Genomic DNA, 16,504 nt, shown 5'->3' on the forward strand with positions numbered 1-16,504 from the left:
ATATGGATGGAGCTAGAGATGTAGAGAGTATTAGGCTAAGTGAAATAAGTCAAATACCATTTGAGTTCACTTATATGTGTGGAATCTAAAAAAACCTACAAATCAATAAACAAACAAAAACCATAATTATACCTATAAATACAGAGAACAAAGTGATGGTTGCCAGAGAGAAGGGGTATAATGGGAGGGGCAAAATGGGTGAAATGATGTGGGAAAACAGGCTTTCAGTTATGGAATGAATAAGCCACGAGAATAAACAGCACAGCATAAAGAATGCAGTCAACGATGTGGTAATAGCACTGTATGGTGACAGATGGTAGCTACCCTTGTGGTGAGCATAGCATAAGATATAGAGAAGTTGAATCATTATGTTGCACACCTGAAGGTAATGTAACATTGTGTTAGCTATACTCAAATAATAAAAAAAGTAATTAAAACAAGCAAATCAAATAAGTTTCTAGCTCAAATCATTTAAAAAGTTAGCTTTGTATCCCTACTTGAAATTCAAAATATGTGTCTCTTACTAGAGATATAATTGTAATGGTAAATAACATAAAAACTATTTGAAAGTTTAAATGAAAGGAATATAATAAGCCACAGCCATTTACAATATAATGCCTATTTCATATATGTTATCTCATTGATTCCTCATAGCAATCATTTAGTGTAAGTATTGTGATTTCTACTTTAGATATGAGGAAATGGTCCCAATGGATGTAAATACTTTTCCCACCATCACACAGTGTGTGTTAGAGGCAGGACTGAACTCCATTGCTATTTTCATGCCTTAGCCTATAGGGAGACAGTAGGCAGTCCCCCTGGTTCCTTTTTCTTTCCTTTTACCTGTGCCCTAGTATATTCATCCAGCTCCACAACATAGAGAACTCCCACATATTTTGTGGCAAAGCAGAACACCCCAACTTAAGTCTCACTTTTAATTTGAACCTTAGACTATCAGTCTTTTTCACCAGGAAATATTTTAAAACTCTGTGAGTACACAATTGTTGCTTGTAATCTACTGCCATTCCGTAAGGATGGTGAATTCTGAGTATATCCCTTAGTTGCAGAAATATTTTTTGGATGTGAGGTTGCAAATAGGAGCTCACAGATGTAACTCTTGCATTGTGTACAGTAATAGGGGTGTAAGGTACAGCCAGGCTTCTGTATCGTTAGGGTGATAGAGATGTATGTAGAGGGAAACAGGGATTTGTGGCTTCTCTGATCATGCCATTGTTTATTTTTGGAATTTTACTACAGTTACTAATTTTACTTTTTTAACTTTTTAAATTCCAAATAGTTAACATGCAGTTTACTATTAGTTGTAGGTGTACAATATAGTGATTCAACCCTTCCATACATCAACCAGTGCTCATCACAACAGCACGCCTTTATCCCCATCACCTATTTAACTCACCCCTCAACCTGCCTCCCCTCTGGTAGCCATCAGTTTGCTCTTTGTAGTTAAGTGTCTGTTTCCTGGCTTGACTACCTCTATTTTCTCCCTATGATCATGTGTTTTGTTTCTTAAATTCCACAATAGGAGTGAAATCATATGATTTTTGTCTTTCTCTGGCTTATTTTGCTTAGCATAATACTCTCTAGCTCCATCCACATCGTTGCAAATGGCAGGGTTTGATTAGTTTTTATGGCTGAGTAATATTGCATTATATATATATATTATATTATATTATATTATATTATATATATTATATTATATATATAATATATATATATTTTTATATATGTTTATATAATATATATTTATATATATTTATATATAATATATAAAATTTATATATATATTTATATAATACTTATATATATATTATATATATTATATATATATTATATGTATATATATTTATATTGTATATATATTATATATATATTGTGTGTATATATGTATATATTATATATATTATAATATAATATATATTATAATTATAATGTATATATAATATAATATATATAATGGAATATATATATTATATATATTATATATATATTCCATTATATATATATATAATATATATATATATAAAATCTCCTATATATTAAAACAAATTTTTTAAATGTTTGTATTTGAAAGACAGAGAAAGTGAGAAAGTGGGGGAGGGGCAGAGAGAGCCAGAGACAGAATCTGAAGCAAGATCCAAGCTCTGAGCTGTCAACACGGAGCCCGATGTGGGGATCGAACCCACGAGCTGTGAGATCCTGACCTGAGCTGAAGTTGGACACTTAACCTACTGAGACACCCAGTACCCCTATACTACATCTTTATCCATTCATCATCAGTTGATGGACACTTGGGCTGTTGCCATTGCTTGGGTATTGCAAATAATGCTGCTATAAACATCGGGGTGCATGTATCCCTTTGAAGTGGTATTTTTGTATTCTTTCGGTAAATACCTAGTAGTACAACTGCTGGACAATAAGGTAGTTCTACTTTTCACTTTTTGAGGGGCCTCTGTAGTGTTCTCCAGAGTAGCTGCACCAGTTTGCATTCCTACCAAGAGTGCAAGAGGGTTTCCCTTTCTCCACATCCTTGCCAACACCCGTTGCTGCTTCTGCTGCAGTAGACATGATACTCTTGTTTAAACCCCACCCCCCCCAAAGCGACTTCACCAAAAGGTTGCTACAACTGATACATGAATTTAATAAAGTCACAGGATGCAAAAATCAACATACAGAAATCTGTTGCATTTCTATGCAGCAATAGGGAAGCAGCAGAATGGGAAATTAAGGAATCAATCCCATTTACAATTGCACTAAAAACAATCAGATACCTAGGAATAAACCTAACCAGAGAGGTGAAATACTTGTAGTACTCTGAAGACTCTAAAACACTGATGAAAGACATTGAAGATGACACAAAGAAATGGAAAGACATTCCACGCTCGTGGGTTGGAAGAACAAATATTGATAAACTGTCAAAACTACACAAAGCGATCTACACATTTAATGCAATCCCTATCAACATACTGCCAGCATTTGTCACAGACCTAAAACTGATAGGGAGCCACAAAAGACCCAGAATAGCCAGAGCAACCTTGAAAAGGCAAAGCAAACCCGGAGGCACCACTATTTGGGACATAAAATTGTATTACAAAGCTGTAGTGATCAAAACAGTATGGTACTGCTACCAAAATAGACACATAGATCAATGGAATGGAATAAAATACCCACAAAGGAACCCACAAATATATGGTCAATTCATTTTTGATAAAGCAGGAAAGAATATCCATGAGGAAAAAGGCTCTTTAACAAATGGTTAGGAAAGCTGGACAACAGCATGCAGAAGAATGAAACTGGACCAGTTTCTTACACCATACCCAAAAATGAAATACAAACTCTCTGTCTGAGGCAAACCAGAGGGACTCTTAAATACAGAAAACAAACAGGGTTGCTGGAGGGGTGGGTGGGTGGGAGGATGGGTTAAATGGGTGATGGGCATTAAGGAGGGCACTTCTCAGGATGAGCACTGGCTGTCACATGGGGGAGATGAATCACTGGGTTCTACTCCTGAAGCCAAGACTATACTGTATGTTATGTAGCTTGTATTTAAATAAATTAAAAAATAAAAATTAGTTCAAAATGGATCAAATGCCTAAATGTGCGACCCAAAACCATCAAAATCCTAGAGGAGAACACAGGCAGTAACCTCTTTGACATCCGCGGTAGCAACTTCTTTCTAGATATGTCTCCTGAGGCAAGGGAAACAAAAGCAAAAATAAACCACTGGGACTTCATCAAAATAAACACCTTCTGCACAGGGAAGGAAACCATTAACCAAACTAAAAGGCAACCTACAGAATGGGAGAAGATATTTGCAAATGACATTTCTGATAATGGGTTAGTATCCAAAATATAGAAAGAATTTATAAAACTCAACACCCAAAAAAACATATAACCCAATTTAAAACATGGGCAGAAGACATGAATAGACACTTTTGTAAAGAAGACCTCCAAATTGCCAACAGACACACGAAAAGACGCTCAACATCACTCTTCAAATACAAGTCTATACAAATACAAAATACAAAACTATAATGAGATATCACCTCACACCTGTAAGAATGGCTAATATCCCTGCCGTTAAATAACTTTTGAAGAAAGAAGTTTTGCAAGAGATCTGTGTTTTTTTGCCATGGGGCCTGTGACATCATTCTTTGTCTTTGGATAAACTGTTCCAAATAGCTTTGGTGTTGTAGTTATTATATTATAGCACAGTAAAATAAGTCTGCTATTATTTTAAAATTTTAATTTTTTTTTTGTATCAATGAAATCATCTGGAAAACCATGTGAAGTCTGTGTGCCACATTTTGTGAAACCTTGCCTTCAAAAGGACAAAGCCCTTCATGTCAGACATTATAAAATTACTCTAAGTTTTTATGAAAACGTCAGATTGCCAGTATCGTCATCATGTACACCATCAGTTTTCCTGGCCAACATTTCCAGATGTATTTACTTTGAGGATGACCAAGGGCTTCTTAGAACTGAATCCCGAAATCTACTGCTTATTAGAGTCAAAAGTAAGTTGTGGGTACACTCTGACACACCTTTTTGTGAAGATTAAATGAAGTTATACATGTATGGAACCTAGGAGAAAGAAGACACTGACATATAGTATACATGCTATCAATAGAGGAGTTTTTATACTAACTCATTCTTTAAAAAACTCAATAAATGGATCTCTTGTCCTAAGCGCGCACAATCAGTGGAGGGCCAGCTATTCACAATTATAGAGCACAGATCAAAATTATCTAGTTATAACAGAGCCATGACTTTTAACTTTCTGGGAATAGAAGATTAAGAACAGCGTAGAAACTGGAGGAGGTAGCTTTCAGAGTGATGGCATCATTAGAGGCATCTTGCAGGGAAGATGGGCACCTCACCAAATTTGAAATGATGCGGATCTGGAGGTTCCCCGCCATTTAGGTAGGGTCCAATTTCCAAGAAAGATGCAATCCAGAGACAGCTGAACATGGGAAACTCTAGTCCAACATTACTCATAGCCTTTCAGGTTCTTCAGATCCAGAGGATAGAAAAAGAGGTCTTACATGCCAATAAATTTTATGAAGCCAGTATATCCATGATACTAAAATCCAAGAGTGTATACGAAATAAAAGTAGATGCTAATGTCACTCATGAAGATATTAATACAAATTCTAACCTAATTAATATGATGTAGGTTATTCAGAAAGATCATAGATCATGAACATTCCCTCCCAGTAGCATATGGTTGACTTAAACATAGGAAAACATTAGGGCGCCTAAGTGGTTCAGTCGGTTAAGCGCCAGACTTCAACTCAGGTCATGGTCTCACGGTTTGTGGGTTTGAACCCCACGTCAGACTCTGTGCTGACAGCTCAGAGCCTGGAGCCTGCTCCAGATTCTGTGTCTCACTGTGTCCCTGCAACTTCTTGGCCGACGCTCTGTCTGTCTGTCTCTCTCTCAAAACTAAATAAACATTAAAAAAAATTAAACATACGAAAATATGTACGAAATTCATTACGTTAACAGATTAATGGAAGAAAACTGCTACAACCATCTCAATAAACGTTCTACAAGTGCTTGATGAAAGTCAACATATATTCAATAGAAATGTTGTTAGGAAACTAACCTAAGAATGGAACTTCTTTTATGTCACAGTAAATATAGTCAAATGCTAAAAATTTTCTAATTCCTACCAGAAATAAGACAAGGATGTCCATTATTTACCAATACTTCCCAACACTGTACTGGGTGGGTCTGTCCAATATTGTGAAATGAGAAAACAAAGAGGGGGGGGTAATGTTTAAAACAGCAGACACAAACTGTTAGTATTCAAAGATGATAGAATTGTGTATGTGGAAGCTCATAATGGATGTTGACATACACCTCTGGCATTAAATCCTATGTAGCAAGGCTTCTGGAGAGAGTATTGATGTACAGATATATCTGCACTTACCAGCTCAATCAGAATACAAAATTTCAAAAAATGACACAATTTTCAATAGCATCTAATACTTAGAGTAAGTTTAACACAGGGTTGAAAAGAGTCTTTGGAGAAAGTTGTAAGATTTTATTGAGGGATTTTTAACAGTGAAGTGTCCTTCCTACATGAGAGCAGTTTGCATGGTTTCAGCTTCTTCTTGCTTACACTTTCGGTTGTCCTTCACCTGTAAGACAGACACAGAGTTGGAAACATTACTCAGCAGAATTTATTTACATTAAATTAATGATATACAGAGGACACTATAGTTTTTATTTTATAAGATAGAATTCCAAGCGTATGCTTTACCAACATTTTTGGAACACACCACACTTTCTGTAGGTACAAGAAAAGAAAAAAAACACTTCAGGTTCAGAACAGATAAAATGAAATAAACCTATTAAAAGGTAGTTTCATTTTTTTATCTTTGTGTTTAGATTCAAGTTAGTTAACATCTAGTGTCGCACTGGTTTCAGGAGTAGAATTTAGGGATTCATCGCTTACATATAACACCCATGCTTGCACCCTACTTGATGTAGGGAGAGTGCAGAAACTAGAAACTAGACTATCTCTTGCCATTTTATCACTCAGTCATTTGAGCCTTCATTGGGGAAAGGTTTCAAAATGCACGTGTTCTGTAAGAGCCACAATAATTTAGAGTCTGACAAAATTTAAGAACAGGTATCCAGGTCTCCATAGAGAAAAGCCAACATCAAGCAGTGTGTTTTCTGGTTCTCAGTAGCAATGAAATCTCAACTCAGATGTTAAAATTTGACCAAAGATGTTATCTGATGACAAATAAATCATACAAAATGGAAGATTTTTGTATTCCATGTATATTATCCAATAGGACCACAGAATGCAAAACTCAGCAATAAAAACTGACTGCAATATATCTGGTTTGAAATCACTAAATATATGAGCCAAGATGCATTCAGAAGTGAAGGGATCCTCCCAGAATCACACAGCTTATGTTAGAGCTGGTATTAGAACCTACTTCAGTGCCTCAGCATATTTCATACAAACTGGTATTTACTCCAAATCCATTTTGTGGTTTTTAAAAGAGGAAATTATAGAAGATTCTGAATTTAAGTAGCCATCAGTTAAAGTATTTACAGTGTATTTTATTTATTTTTTAAAGTTTATTTCCTTATTTTGAGAGAGTGAGAGAGAGAGACAGCACAAATGGGAGAGGGACAGAGAGAGAGGAAGAGAGAGAGTCCCAAGCAGGCTCCATGCTGTCCGCACAGAGCCCAACGTGGGGCTCAATCTCACAAACTGTGAGTCCATGACCTGAGCCAAATCAAGAGTCAGATGCTTAACTGACTGAGCCACCCAGGCGCCCCAGTATTTACACTTTATAAAAAAGGAAATGGTTTCATTTTTTATTATTTAAGAAGGCTCTGACCCAATTTAAGTCTACATCTGATAGGGTATAAGTCAGGCAGTCAGGAAATTCGGGTCTGAACTACTTATGAAAGTTACCTTTATGTGTAAACTCTGTCATTAAAGTATCAATAAAGTCATATCTACATAAGTAAAGATATAATATTCAGGAAAATATCTGCATACTTTGCATTCTCAATGGATAACATATCTGCTTCAGGCATCTTCACGGGCTCCAGTGTTGGGACATCCGCCCCCTTCACATCACTGTCATCTTCACTTTTGCCCCCACTCTTTGGCACAGGCAGTTCCTGGATACCAGATTCCAGGTCAGGGCCTTACCAAAAAAAAAAAAAAAAAAAAAAAAAGATAATCAACTTAAGGAGTAAACATAAAATATAAAGAAAGAAGTGATAATATGTATTCTTGCCATTATATGAAATACAAGCCTGTAGACTTAGGGTAACAAAAAAAGCGATGGAAAGATGGACTTCCCATCTTTGTTTTCCTGTAATATGAAACCTTATTTCAAATAACAATCTAAAGAGAAACCACACTAAATCTACATTTGCATTATATTACCACAGTGTACTAAGAATAGAGAGCATCAGCTAAGAAATCTTAAATGTACACCATGCACAGGATTTTTTTTAAGTTTATTTATTTATTTAGAGAGAGAATGATCAGGGGAGGGGCACACAGAGGGAGAATGAAGAGTATCACAAACAGGCTCTGCACTCCTAAGTGCACAGCTGGATGCGGGGCTCAAGCTCACGAACCCTGATATCATGACCTGAGGCAAAATCTAGAGTGTGACACCTGACTGAGTGAACCACCCAGGCACCCTGCTCCATGGATAGGATTTTAATGAAAATTAAAATTTAATTTCCTGAACAATTAGCTGAGTGCATTTGTGGGCCTATGACAAATCCTACACTAGTGACATACATCTCCTATTGGAGCAACCTGAAAGCTATTTTGTGAAATTTAACTAGTTAGATTTAGGGGCAAAGTCTCTCTCTATAACTTATGATAAATGAATCATGCAGAGAACCAAGTATCAAAAATAACAGCAAAATATTAGTGACTTATAGTCAAACTTCTGTCTTACAGTGAGAATAAAGGGAGCAGGGTGGAAAGAAATTAATGGACTTTGTCATCAGTCCTATCGTAGAAACCTCTCACCAGCGAATTCCTGAAATAATCCATGGCCTGAATGATGTCAATAATTCCATACAAGTATTTGATGAAAATACTTTCTTTGGAAGCTGGTAATTTCCGTTTCATGATCCTTTTAAGATACTTTTGATTTTCCTAATCATAAGTTGTTAAACACCTCCTAAAGCCACTTAAAAATCACACTAATATAGTTTACCTATATGCCAGTCTCCCAAATTATACAGCGTTTCCCAAGTGTACCATATCAAATGATTAAGCAAAGGAAATGGTGGCTGTCATTCCTCGAGCCTTTTTCTGGAGTCTATCTCTTGCTCCACTGAACTTCATTTATTCCTGTGCCTGTACTACGCTATTTTACAGTACAGACACATTTGAGTCTTAATGCATTTTATACAAAAGCACTCACATTTTGGTATAACAACACAGATGGTAGGAAGTACAAAAACCGTGTAATGAAATCTGAGTTATGTCTCCATGTGTCAAGCAGTCTTTGGCAAGCCACAATCCCTGAACCTTAGTTTTCTTATTTATAAAATGAGGCTACCATCCCTATGCAAATCTTCTTTATTCCTGATGTTATAAGATATGCTGACTCGGCACTCTGCACACACTGTTAAAACCAGCTTACACTTTTGATGCAGGGAAGGAAAAGGCCACGCAAAAATGTTCTAAGAAGAACACATTCAACTAGTGAAAAAATGTATACTTTTGTAGTAAACAGTTTCCTCTGATTTAGAACAGACTGCCTGTTCAAGCAGATTAAATCTTGAAGAAAAAGGGGAAATTCGTTAGAGTGAATACAGCTGTAAACTATACTCTATTCACATTTTGAAACAATTTTCAGGAAATGGCTGAGATTCTCTTCTAAGGTTTTGTTTTGTCCTGTTACGTCATAATGCGTGATGCAAAAATATACCCTGTGCCCCCATAAGCATTCTTTTTCCCTTTCCCTTCACCTTCATCCAGAGGTGCTTCTTCAACTGCTTTCTCTCGCTCCGGCATAATATCCTGACACTCAGTGGGTGCCTCCCTTTGTTGAGGCTGCTCATCACTGGGCTGCTGGGCCTAGGGTGTGCGTGTGTGTGTGAACAAAAAGTTGCATTAATGCATGCCAATAATATAAACCTATGTTACGCATTTTATATCAAATAATAAATAAGTATAAAAACACTTATAAAATATAGTTCTATATTGTATTCCTAAAAGTTATATGGCCATTTATATACACATACATATAATGGAATATTAGTCATCAAAAGGTATTAAAATCTTGCCATTTGCAACAATGTGGATGGGGCTAGAATGTATTATGCTAAGTGAAAGAAGTCAATCAGAGAAAAACAAGTACCCTATGATTTCACTCATATGTGGAATTTAATAATAAAACAGAGGAACATATGGGGAGGGAAGTAACAATAAAGGAGAGGGGGAAACAAATCACAAGAGACTCTTAAGGATAGAGAACAAAGTGAGGCTTGATGGAGGTAGGTGGGGGTGGAGGATGGCACAGATGGGTGACAGGTGATAAGGAGGGCACTTGTGATGAGCGCTGGGTGTTGTACGTAAGTGATGAATCACTGAAGTCTACTCCTGAAGCCAATATTGCACTGTACGCTAAGTAAAATTTAAATTAAAAAAGAGTTACTCTTCCCACAGAGTGGCTACCCGGAAGAGGTACCCACAAGCACTCTGGAGGCTATTTTAAACTATGCTGGGATGGATACGTACAACTTGTTGTTAGTAAGCATGACAAAGGAGTCATAGGGTATATTTACCCAGGGAACACAAGTATGGAATCCTTCTGGTTCAATGTTTCCTGCCCCTTCCCAGCAAAGAAACTTTTATCACTGTATCTGTACGTTGGTAGGTCAACAAAATTTTCAGAGAAATAAACTGATGGTATAGAACATCAATTGCTGAAGTACTCACAGCCACAGGTGCAGCTGGCTGGTTAGCCTTGCCATCATCCTTTCTTTGTTTAGATTTAGACCTTGTTCTCACACGCCCACTCATTTTTCACCCTGAAAGTAGAATATCAGTATTTGGAAAATGTATTCTAAAGGCTAGGTACACCACCTCCAAGGCGTAACATTTTAATTTTTTTTTACTTTGAAAATACTTTCAAAATCAACCTTGCGTAAGGATAGTGTACATGCTGTGGTCACACCAAATAAACGGGCTGCAAGATCATTCACATCGGCCAAACTGGCAGTCAAATCACCTTAAGGACAGGAGAAAACGCGAGGCTTAGTTTCACAGCTAGATTCCCCATCATAAAGGCATGTGAGAAAACAATGCTGGATATTTAAACCTGAGTCGCTACTGTTTCCACATTCCCAGTTACTGGGCCCATTTTGCCTCTTAAATAAGGTTTCCTTGGAACACAGAGAAGTCTTAATCGTTTGCGTACTGCCTATGGCTGTCTTCCCACCACCAGGGCTCAAGGTGTCTAGTTTCGATACTGACCAGTGAGCCGGCTCCTCCCTTGACACCCTGCACAGTGCGATACAAATCTCCGGGACGCAGCTCCAACCCCACACCGTTCCCCGTTTCCAGCCCCACACACCGTTTTTTGTTTTTTGTTTTAAGTAGACTTCACGGCCATCCTGGAGCCCAGGTGGGGCTCGAACTCACCACCCTGAGATCTAGACCTGACCTGAGATCCAGCGTCAGCCACTTAACCTACTGACCGCTCCCCACCCCCGCCCACAGGCACCCGTTCCAGACCTGTTCTGTACCGCCTGGCCCGCCTCCCACCCAGGGTCCCACTGAGGACTCTGGCTTCAGTGCTCCGCCGGCAGTTCCAGGTGCTTGCAGGACTCAGATACCTCAAAGAACGCCCCCAAGACCCACCCTGTCTTCACCTCCCCCGTCCTCGGCCGCCAGCTGTCCTCACTTGTCCCCGTGCCACCGCCACGAGGACGAGGGCCATGGCGGCCGCGACGCCTGTGAGGAGAAGAACGCTAACTCCTAGCAACTTCCTCCTCCGAGGCCACAGATCTACCGTCCCGACCCGCCCGAGGCCCACTGGCACTCTCCTCACAGTCACTCACACTTAAAGTCCTGGAAGGACTGATTTGTGGACCTACCGGTTGAGGGCAGGCAGCCAGAAAGATCACGACACCGCCCACACCACCGCTTCTTCCTCAGCTCTGCTCACAGGACGCGTGGGCAGCAGGGCGCGTGCTCAGCAACGGTCTTTCTTAACAATGGGCATGCGCAGGAAAGGCCTGGTGCAACGTGTGTGCGTACTGACGTGGATATGTGCGTACTGACTGGGTGTATGCGTACTGACGTGGGTGTATGCAATGTTCGTGGACTTCTTCCCACGCCTGCAGCCAAGGCGTGGGAAGGCAGTGTCCGCAGAGTTCCCGACATGGTGCTTGAAGAGTGGCCTTTTTCCTCCTGCCCGAGCTCTCTTTTGCAACCAGATACTTTGGGGACAGACAGTTACAAGTCACCGTTAGTGCTGAATGTTTCTCAGAAAGATATCTGTAACAAAAATAGATACTAAGTACTTTAATACTATTTTTATACATGCTTTGATCAATCATTCCCTTCCATGCTTCTGGGTTTGCTGTCATACTTGAGTGAATTTGCTCTCCTCTGTATAATAAATACATTAACAACTGTTTTCTTTACCTTTTTTGCTTGTGTTACTGCACATTTAAACCTGTGGTTTGGTAACTGATTTCTCTAAGTACCTGTGGTCCTTCAATCAGTGCACATTTCAGAAGTTTCTATCCATATTGGTCCTGGGGTTTAAGCTCAGTCCACTGGTTCGTTACGTTCAGTAATGGTGACTATGCTTGTCATGTACTGTGCTTTCCAAAAATCAAACAACTTGATAATAAAGCTGACTTTACTGGATAACTCTGTCAGGGAAAACACTACCTGGACAGGGTCTTAGCAGAGTCTTTGAGGTGGCCGGACAGGAGAGATATGTATTCAAATTGTGAAGTCGGAGTAGAACAATTCTTTCAACGTTGGGGGAGGTTGTGATGAAGACTGAGTAAAAATAGGGCTAAAATGGTGTAGGTTTGGTGGACACAGCAAGGCAAGAATATTAAGTCGAAAGTTTCAAATTCCTTATGGTTGAAAAATGTCATTTGGCACTTTTTACTGAAGAGTTGATGGATCTTTCAGTTAGTTCCTGGAATGGACAATAGAGTTGTTTTCAACTTTTATTTTCCTAAGCAAGAGGTTTTTGTGATAGCAACGTTATGTTGATGTAGCTCATGGTGAGAAGGAAATATGGGAAGGGCAGGTAAAAAAAGGGGGCCAGCTAGATGTCCGAGACCAGATTTTCCCTTGCATGCTTTTGTCTTCTGTCATCTTGCTTACCTCCTGCATCTGTCAAGTTCCCGTGTAGCACAGTCAATATGTGCACCCCCCTTTTTTTCCCCTTATACCCCTACAATCCCACACATAAAAGAAGGCCAGACCCAGGGTTCAGGGCTAAGTCTTCTGACCTGATTCCACTGGGCCGGCACTGGTGCAGAATAAATAGTCTTTTCCAATCCCGAGTGTGTGTCGCTTGTCTCTTCCTGGCCACCAAGTATTTGCTGTAACATTTTTGGTGCATTGGTCAGGAAGCCCACAGCCGCGCTTGTCCTTTGAGTCACCATTGTCGGAGGCCAGCAAGAAGGCCACTCTTCTTGGGCCCCTGTGACAGAAAGGAAGGCATGCCACCGGTGATTTCACTGGATCCCCCCGCCCCGTCCCCCCTCGCAGGGCCTGACAATATTTGGCCACCACTTCGCTGAACGGACTCCAGGGGGAATAGGAAAATTCTGCCAGGATGGGACATCAGATTGGGTAAATGTCCCCGGGGACCTAGGACGGAATTCAGGCCTGCCCTAGAGGCGGAAGGGGAGCTTGATCACCTCCCTGGTGATATAGTCTCCACATAGGACAGGGAAATCCTGAGTGGAAATCTGTCATCTGTCTAAATGTGTGTGTGAGTGCCTATGCTCCACGTTTTCGGCTATGGAGCCTGAGTGGGTCCTACCCTGAGATTCCGTGAAGACCTCATATGGCTCAAGGCAGAATCAGGTCCGCAGAGGCCTGATACAAGTCTGGGGTTTTTACTGACCTGCCAATGCTAAGAGGTGTCTAAATCCCCATGAGAGGAGAGGCCAGGTGGACAAAATGACCTCTTCCCTCATGCTTGTCCTGCGACAGTGTTCACTGGGAGGTACCCATCTAGGATACCAGGATGGGGAGAATTCCTCAAAACCAACTGTTAGAGCCAACGGTCTCTGGTCAGTCTACCTCAGAACGGGGACCTTAAGAAATATTCCCCAGCAGCTGCCCAAACTCACTTTGTTTCAGGGAAATTCCCTGTCTGCTCCAGACTGGCATGGACTGCCTAATTCCACTAGTGGAAAACAAAACAAAACTTTTATTCTATCTAGATTTGCTGAAGGTCAGATAAGCTCATGTTATCTCTGTTCCAATTTGTTAGCAAAAGAATAACTTAAATAATGTTTAATGTTGTCTGTCTCATAGTTTTCATGGGTAATTGTTAAAATAGCTTTCAAAGTCTTTGGTGACCTAAAACGTTAAAGTTTTACTTGCATGATTAATTAAGATTAAATTCATTGTATGTCTAATGAGATAAAAGGCAAAAGCACTAATTACTAGATGTGGGTTTGTGCTTTTGACTTGTTGCAGAAAAACTAAGGATATTTGGGTCTGTTAAAAAAACATGTTTTGTGCTTAATTGATTCATAAGTTTGACATCTAAGGAATCCTGATGTAACAGACAGTTCACAATTGATTACTACTGAGTTTTCCCTGGAGACTATGGTTTCTAGGAGTTACAATTCTGCTAAATGTAATTAAGGCTGATGGAAATAAAAAAACAACTCTGTATGTAAAAAAAGATGGATATGTAAGAAAAATATAAGGAATGGAAATACATTTTTGTGAAAGGTAAAAGAAAGTAATTTTGTCCTCAATGAGACTGGCTATTTGGAGACAAATGGCTTGGGACAAAATCTGAATACAAAGGAAAGTTTAGAAGGTTCATGAGGGAAATCTTTAAAAGGAAATTTTATATTAAATGGATTTTAAATATACACTGGTTTAAGATTTTTAAAAAATCGAGATACATGTAAGTACTGTAAGGTGGATCCTGATTTAATGGCAACCCGTTCTGGAGGGGAAACAATTAAGGGCCCCTTACCTGTATCCAAAGCAGACCTAGAGAAGGAGGAAAGGAAGTCTTCCACCTCCACCTCCTTGGGTTCTCAATCTATATAAAAAGTGCAGTTCTGCTCCCTACTGCCCACCTCATCTGGGCCCGCCCTGTAATATAACAGACATGTTTCCCTTATGAGAAGCTAGAATGCCAGAAGGAGAAACCTTTTACATTACAAGCTTTAAGACAGATAAAGGAGAAGTAGATAAATGTTCTCATCGGATAAGTATATAGAGGTTTTTCAGCATATTACATATGTTTTTGAGTTGACCTGGAAAGATATAATGCTTTTGTTAAATCAGACTCTTAATGAGACAGAAAATTGTGGGGTTCAGGCAGCAGCTAAGAGATATGGGGATGGGCAACTCATTAATTACCATGGGACTGGAGGTCCTATAGGGAACTTGCAACTCCCTAACTAGAACTCAGGCAGTTCCACCTCAAAATCCTGATTGGGGAATGGTATTGCTGCCACTTCCAAGCTTGTATTTTAAAAAACATTAAAATATCTAAGACTCAGCCCCTAAATTATACTAAATTAGCCACTATTTTACAAACACAGAATGAGAGCCCAATAGCCTTCCTACAGAGGTTGAAGGAGACCCTCATTAAATATATGGCTATCTCCCTTGACACCCCTGAGGCTGAGATTATTTTATTATGTTTTATTTATTTTATTTCTTTAAATATGAAATTTACTGTCAAATTGGTTTCCATACAACACCAGTGTTCATCCCAACAGGTGCCCTCCTCAATGCCCATCACCCACTTTCCCCTCCCTCCCACCCCCCATCAACCCTCAGTTTGCTCTCAGTTTTTAAGAGTCTCTTATGGTTTGCCTCCCTCCCTCTCTACCTTTTTTTTACCCTTCCCCTCCCCCATGGTCTTCTGTTAAGTTTCTCGGGATCCACATAAGAGTGAAAACATATGGTATCTGTCTTTCTCTGTATGACTTATTTCACTTAGCATAACACTCTCCAGTTCTATCCATGTTGCTACAAAAGGCCATATTTCATTCTTTCTCATTGCCAAGTGGTATTCCATTGTGTATATAAACCACAACTTCTTTATCCATTCATCAATCGATGGACATTTAGGCTCTTTCCATAATTTGGCTATTGTTGAAAGTGCTGCTATAAATACCGGAGTACAAGAGCCACTATGCGTCAGCACTCCTGTATCCCGTGGATAAATTCCTAGCAGTGCTATTACTGGGCCATAGGGTAGATCTATTTTAATTTTTTGAGGAACCTCCACACTATTTTCCAGAGTGGCTGCACCAGTTTGCATTCCCACCAAAAATGTAAGAGGGTTCCCATTTCTCCAAATCCTCTCCAGCATCTATAGTCTCCTGATTTGTTCATTTTAGCTACTCTGACTGGCATGCGGTGATATCTCACTGTATTTTTAAAAATATGTATCAAAACCAGATAAATCATGTTTTGATTTGTATTTCCCTGATGAGGAGTGACATTGAGCATCTCTTCGTGTGCCTGTTGGCCATCTGGATGTCTTCTTTTAGAGAAGTGTCTATTCATGTCTTCTGCCCATTTCTTCACTGGATTATTTGTTTTTCAGGTGTGGAGTTTGGTGAGTTCTTTATAGATTTTGGATACTAGCCCTTTGTCCGATATGTCATTTGCAAATATCTTTTCCCATTCCGTTGGTTGCCTTTTCGTTTTGTTGATTGTTTGCTTTGCAGTGCAGAAGCTTTTTATCTTGATGAGGTCCCAATAGTTCATTTTTGCTTTTAATTAATT

The 16,504-nt window shown here is 39.3% G+C and overlaps 2 protein-coding genes across 3 annotated transcripts in view; one reads left to right on the forward strand and one right to left on the reverse strand.

Annotated features, from left to right (window-relative positions):
* Nucleotides 1–16,504, forward strand: part of LOC131502008 (P antigen family member 3-like) — a 186,318-nt gene that overhangs the window by 103,068 nt on the left and 66,746 nt on the right. The gene's annotated exons all lie outside the window — the stretch shown is intronic.
* On the reverse strand, nt 6,050–11,751 carry LOC131502009 (P antigen family member 3-like). 2 transcript variants are annotated; one of them, XM_058712627.1, is made up of 6 exons: nt 11,629–11,717; nt 10,672–10,760; nt 10,469–10,560; nt 9,496–9,604; nt 7,547–7,697; nt 6,050–6,161 (listed from the first exon to the last, which is right to left on the reverse strand). In XM_058712627.1, exons 3-6 carry the CDS (start codon nt 10,550–10,552, stop codon nt 6,158–6,160), a joined length of 348 nt encoding a protein of 115 aa, XP_058568610.1. In that variant the 5' UTR covers nt 10,553–10,560; nt 10,672–10,760; nt 11,629–11,717; the 3' UTR covers nt 6,050–6,157. The 2 variants fall into 2 exon arrangements, with proteins under 2 accessions (XP_058568610.1, XP_058568609.1); XM_058712626.1 differs by lacking the exon at nt 10,672–10,760 and having other exon boundaries at nt 11,629–11,751.

This window comes from Neofelis nebulosa, chromosome X, assembly GCF_028018385.1.
Source record: "Neofelis nebulosa isolate mNeoNeb1 chromosome X, mNeoNeb1.pri, whole genome shotgun sequence".
NCBI lineage: Eukaryota > Metazoa > Chordata > Mammalia > Carnivora > Felidae > Neofelis > Neofelis nebulosa.

Bases quoted from the DNA above. Each gene is read 5' to 3' on its own strand.
- LOC131502009 (XM_058712626.1), bottom strand. From the start codon at position 10,552: ATGAGTGGGCGTGTGAGAACAAGGTCTAAATCTAAACAAAGAAAGGAT. The intron at 9,605-10,468 runs GTGAGTACTTCA...CGCACACCCTAG, and splicing joins AGCCAGCTGCACCTGTGGCT to GCCCAGCAGCCCAGTGATGA. The intron at 7,698-9,495 runs GTGAAGGGAAAG...TTTTTTGGTAAG, and splicing joins AGAAGCACCTCTGGATGAAG to GCCCTGACCTGGAATCTGGT.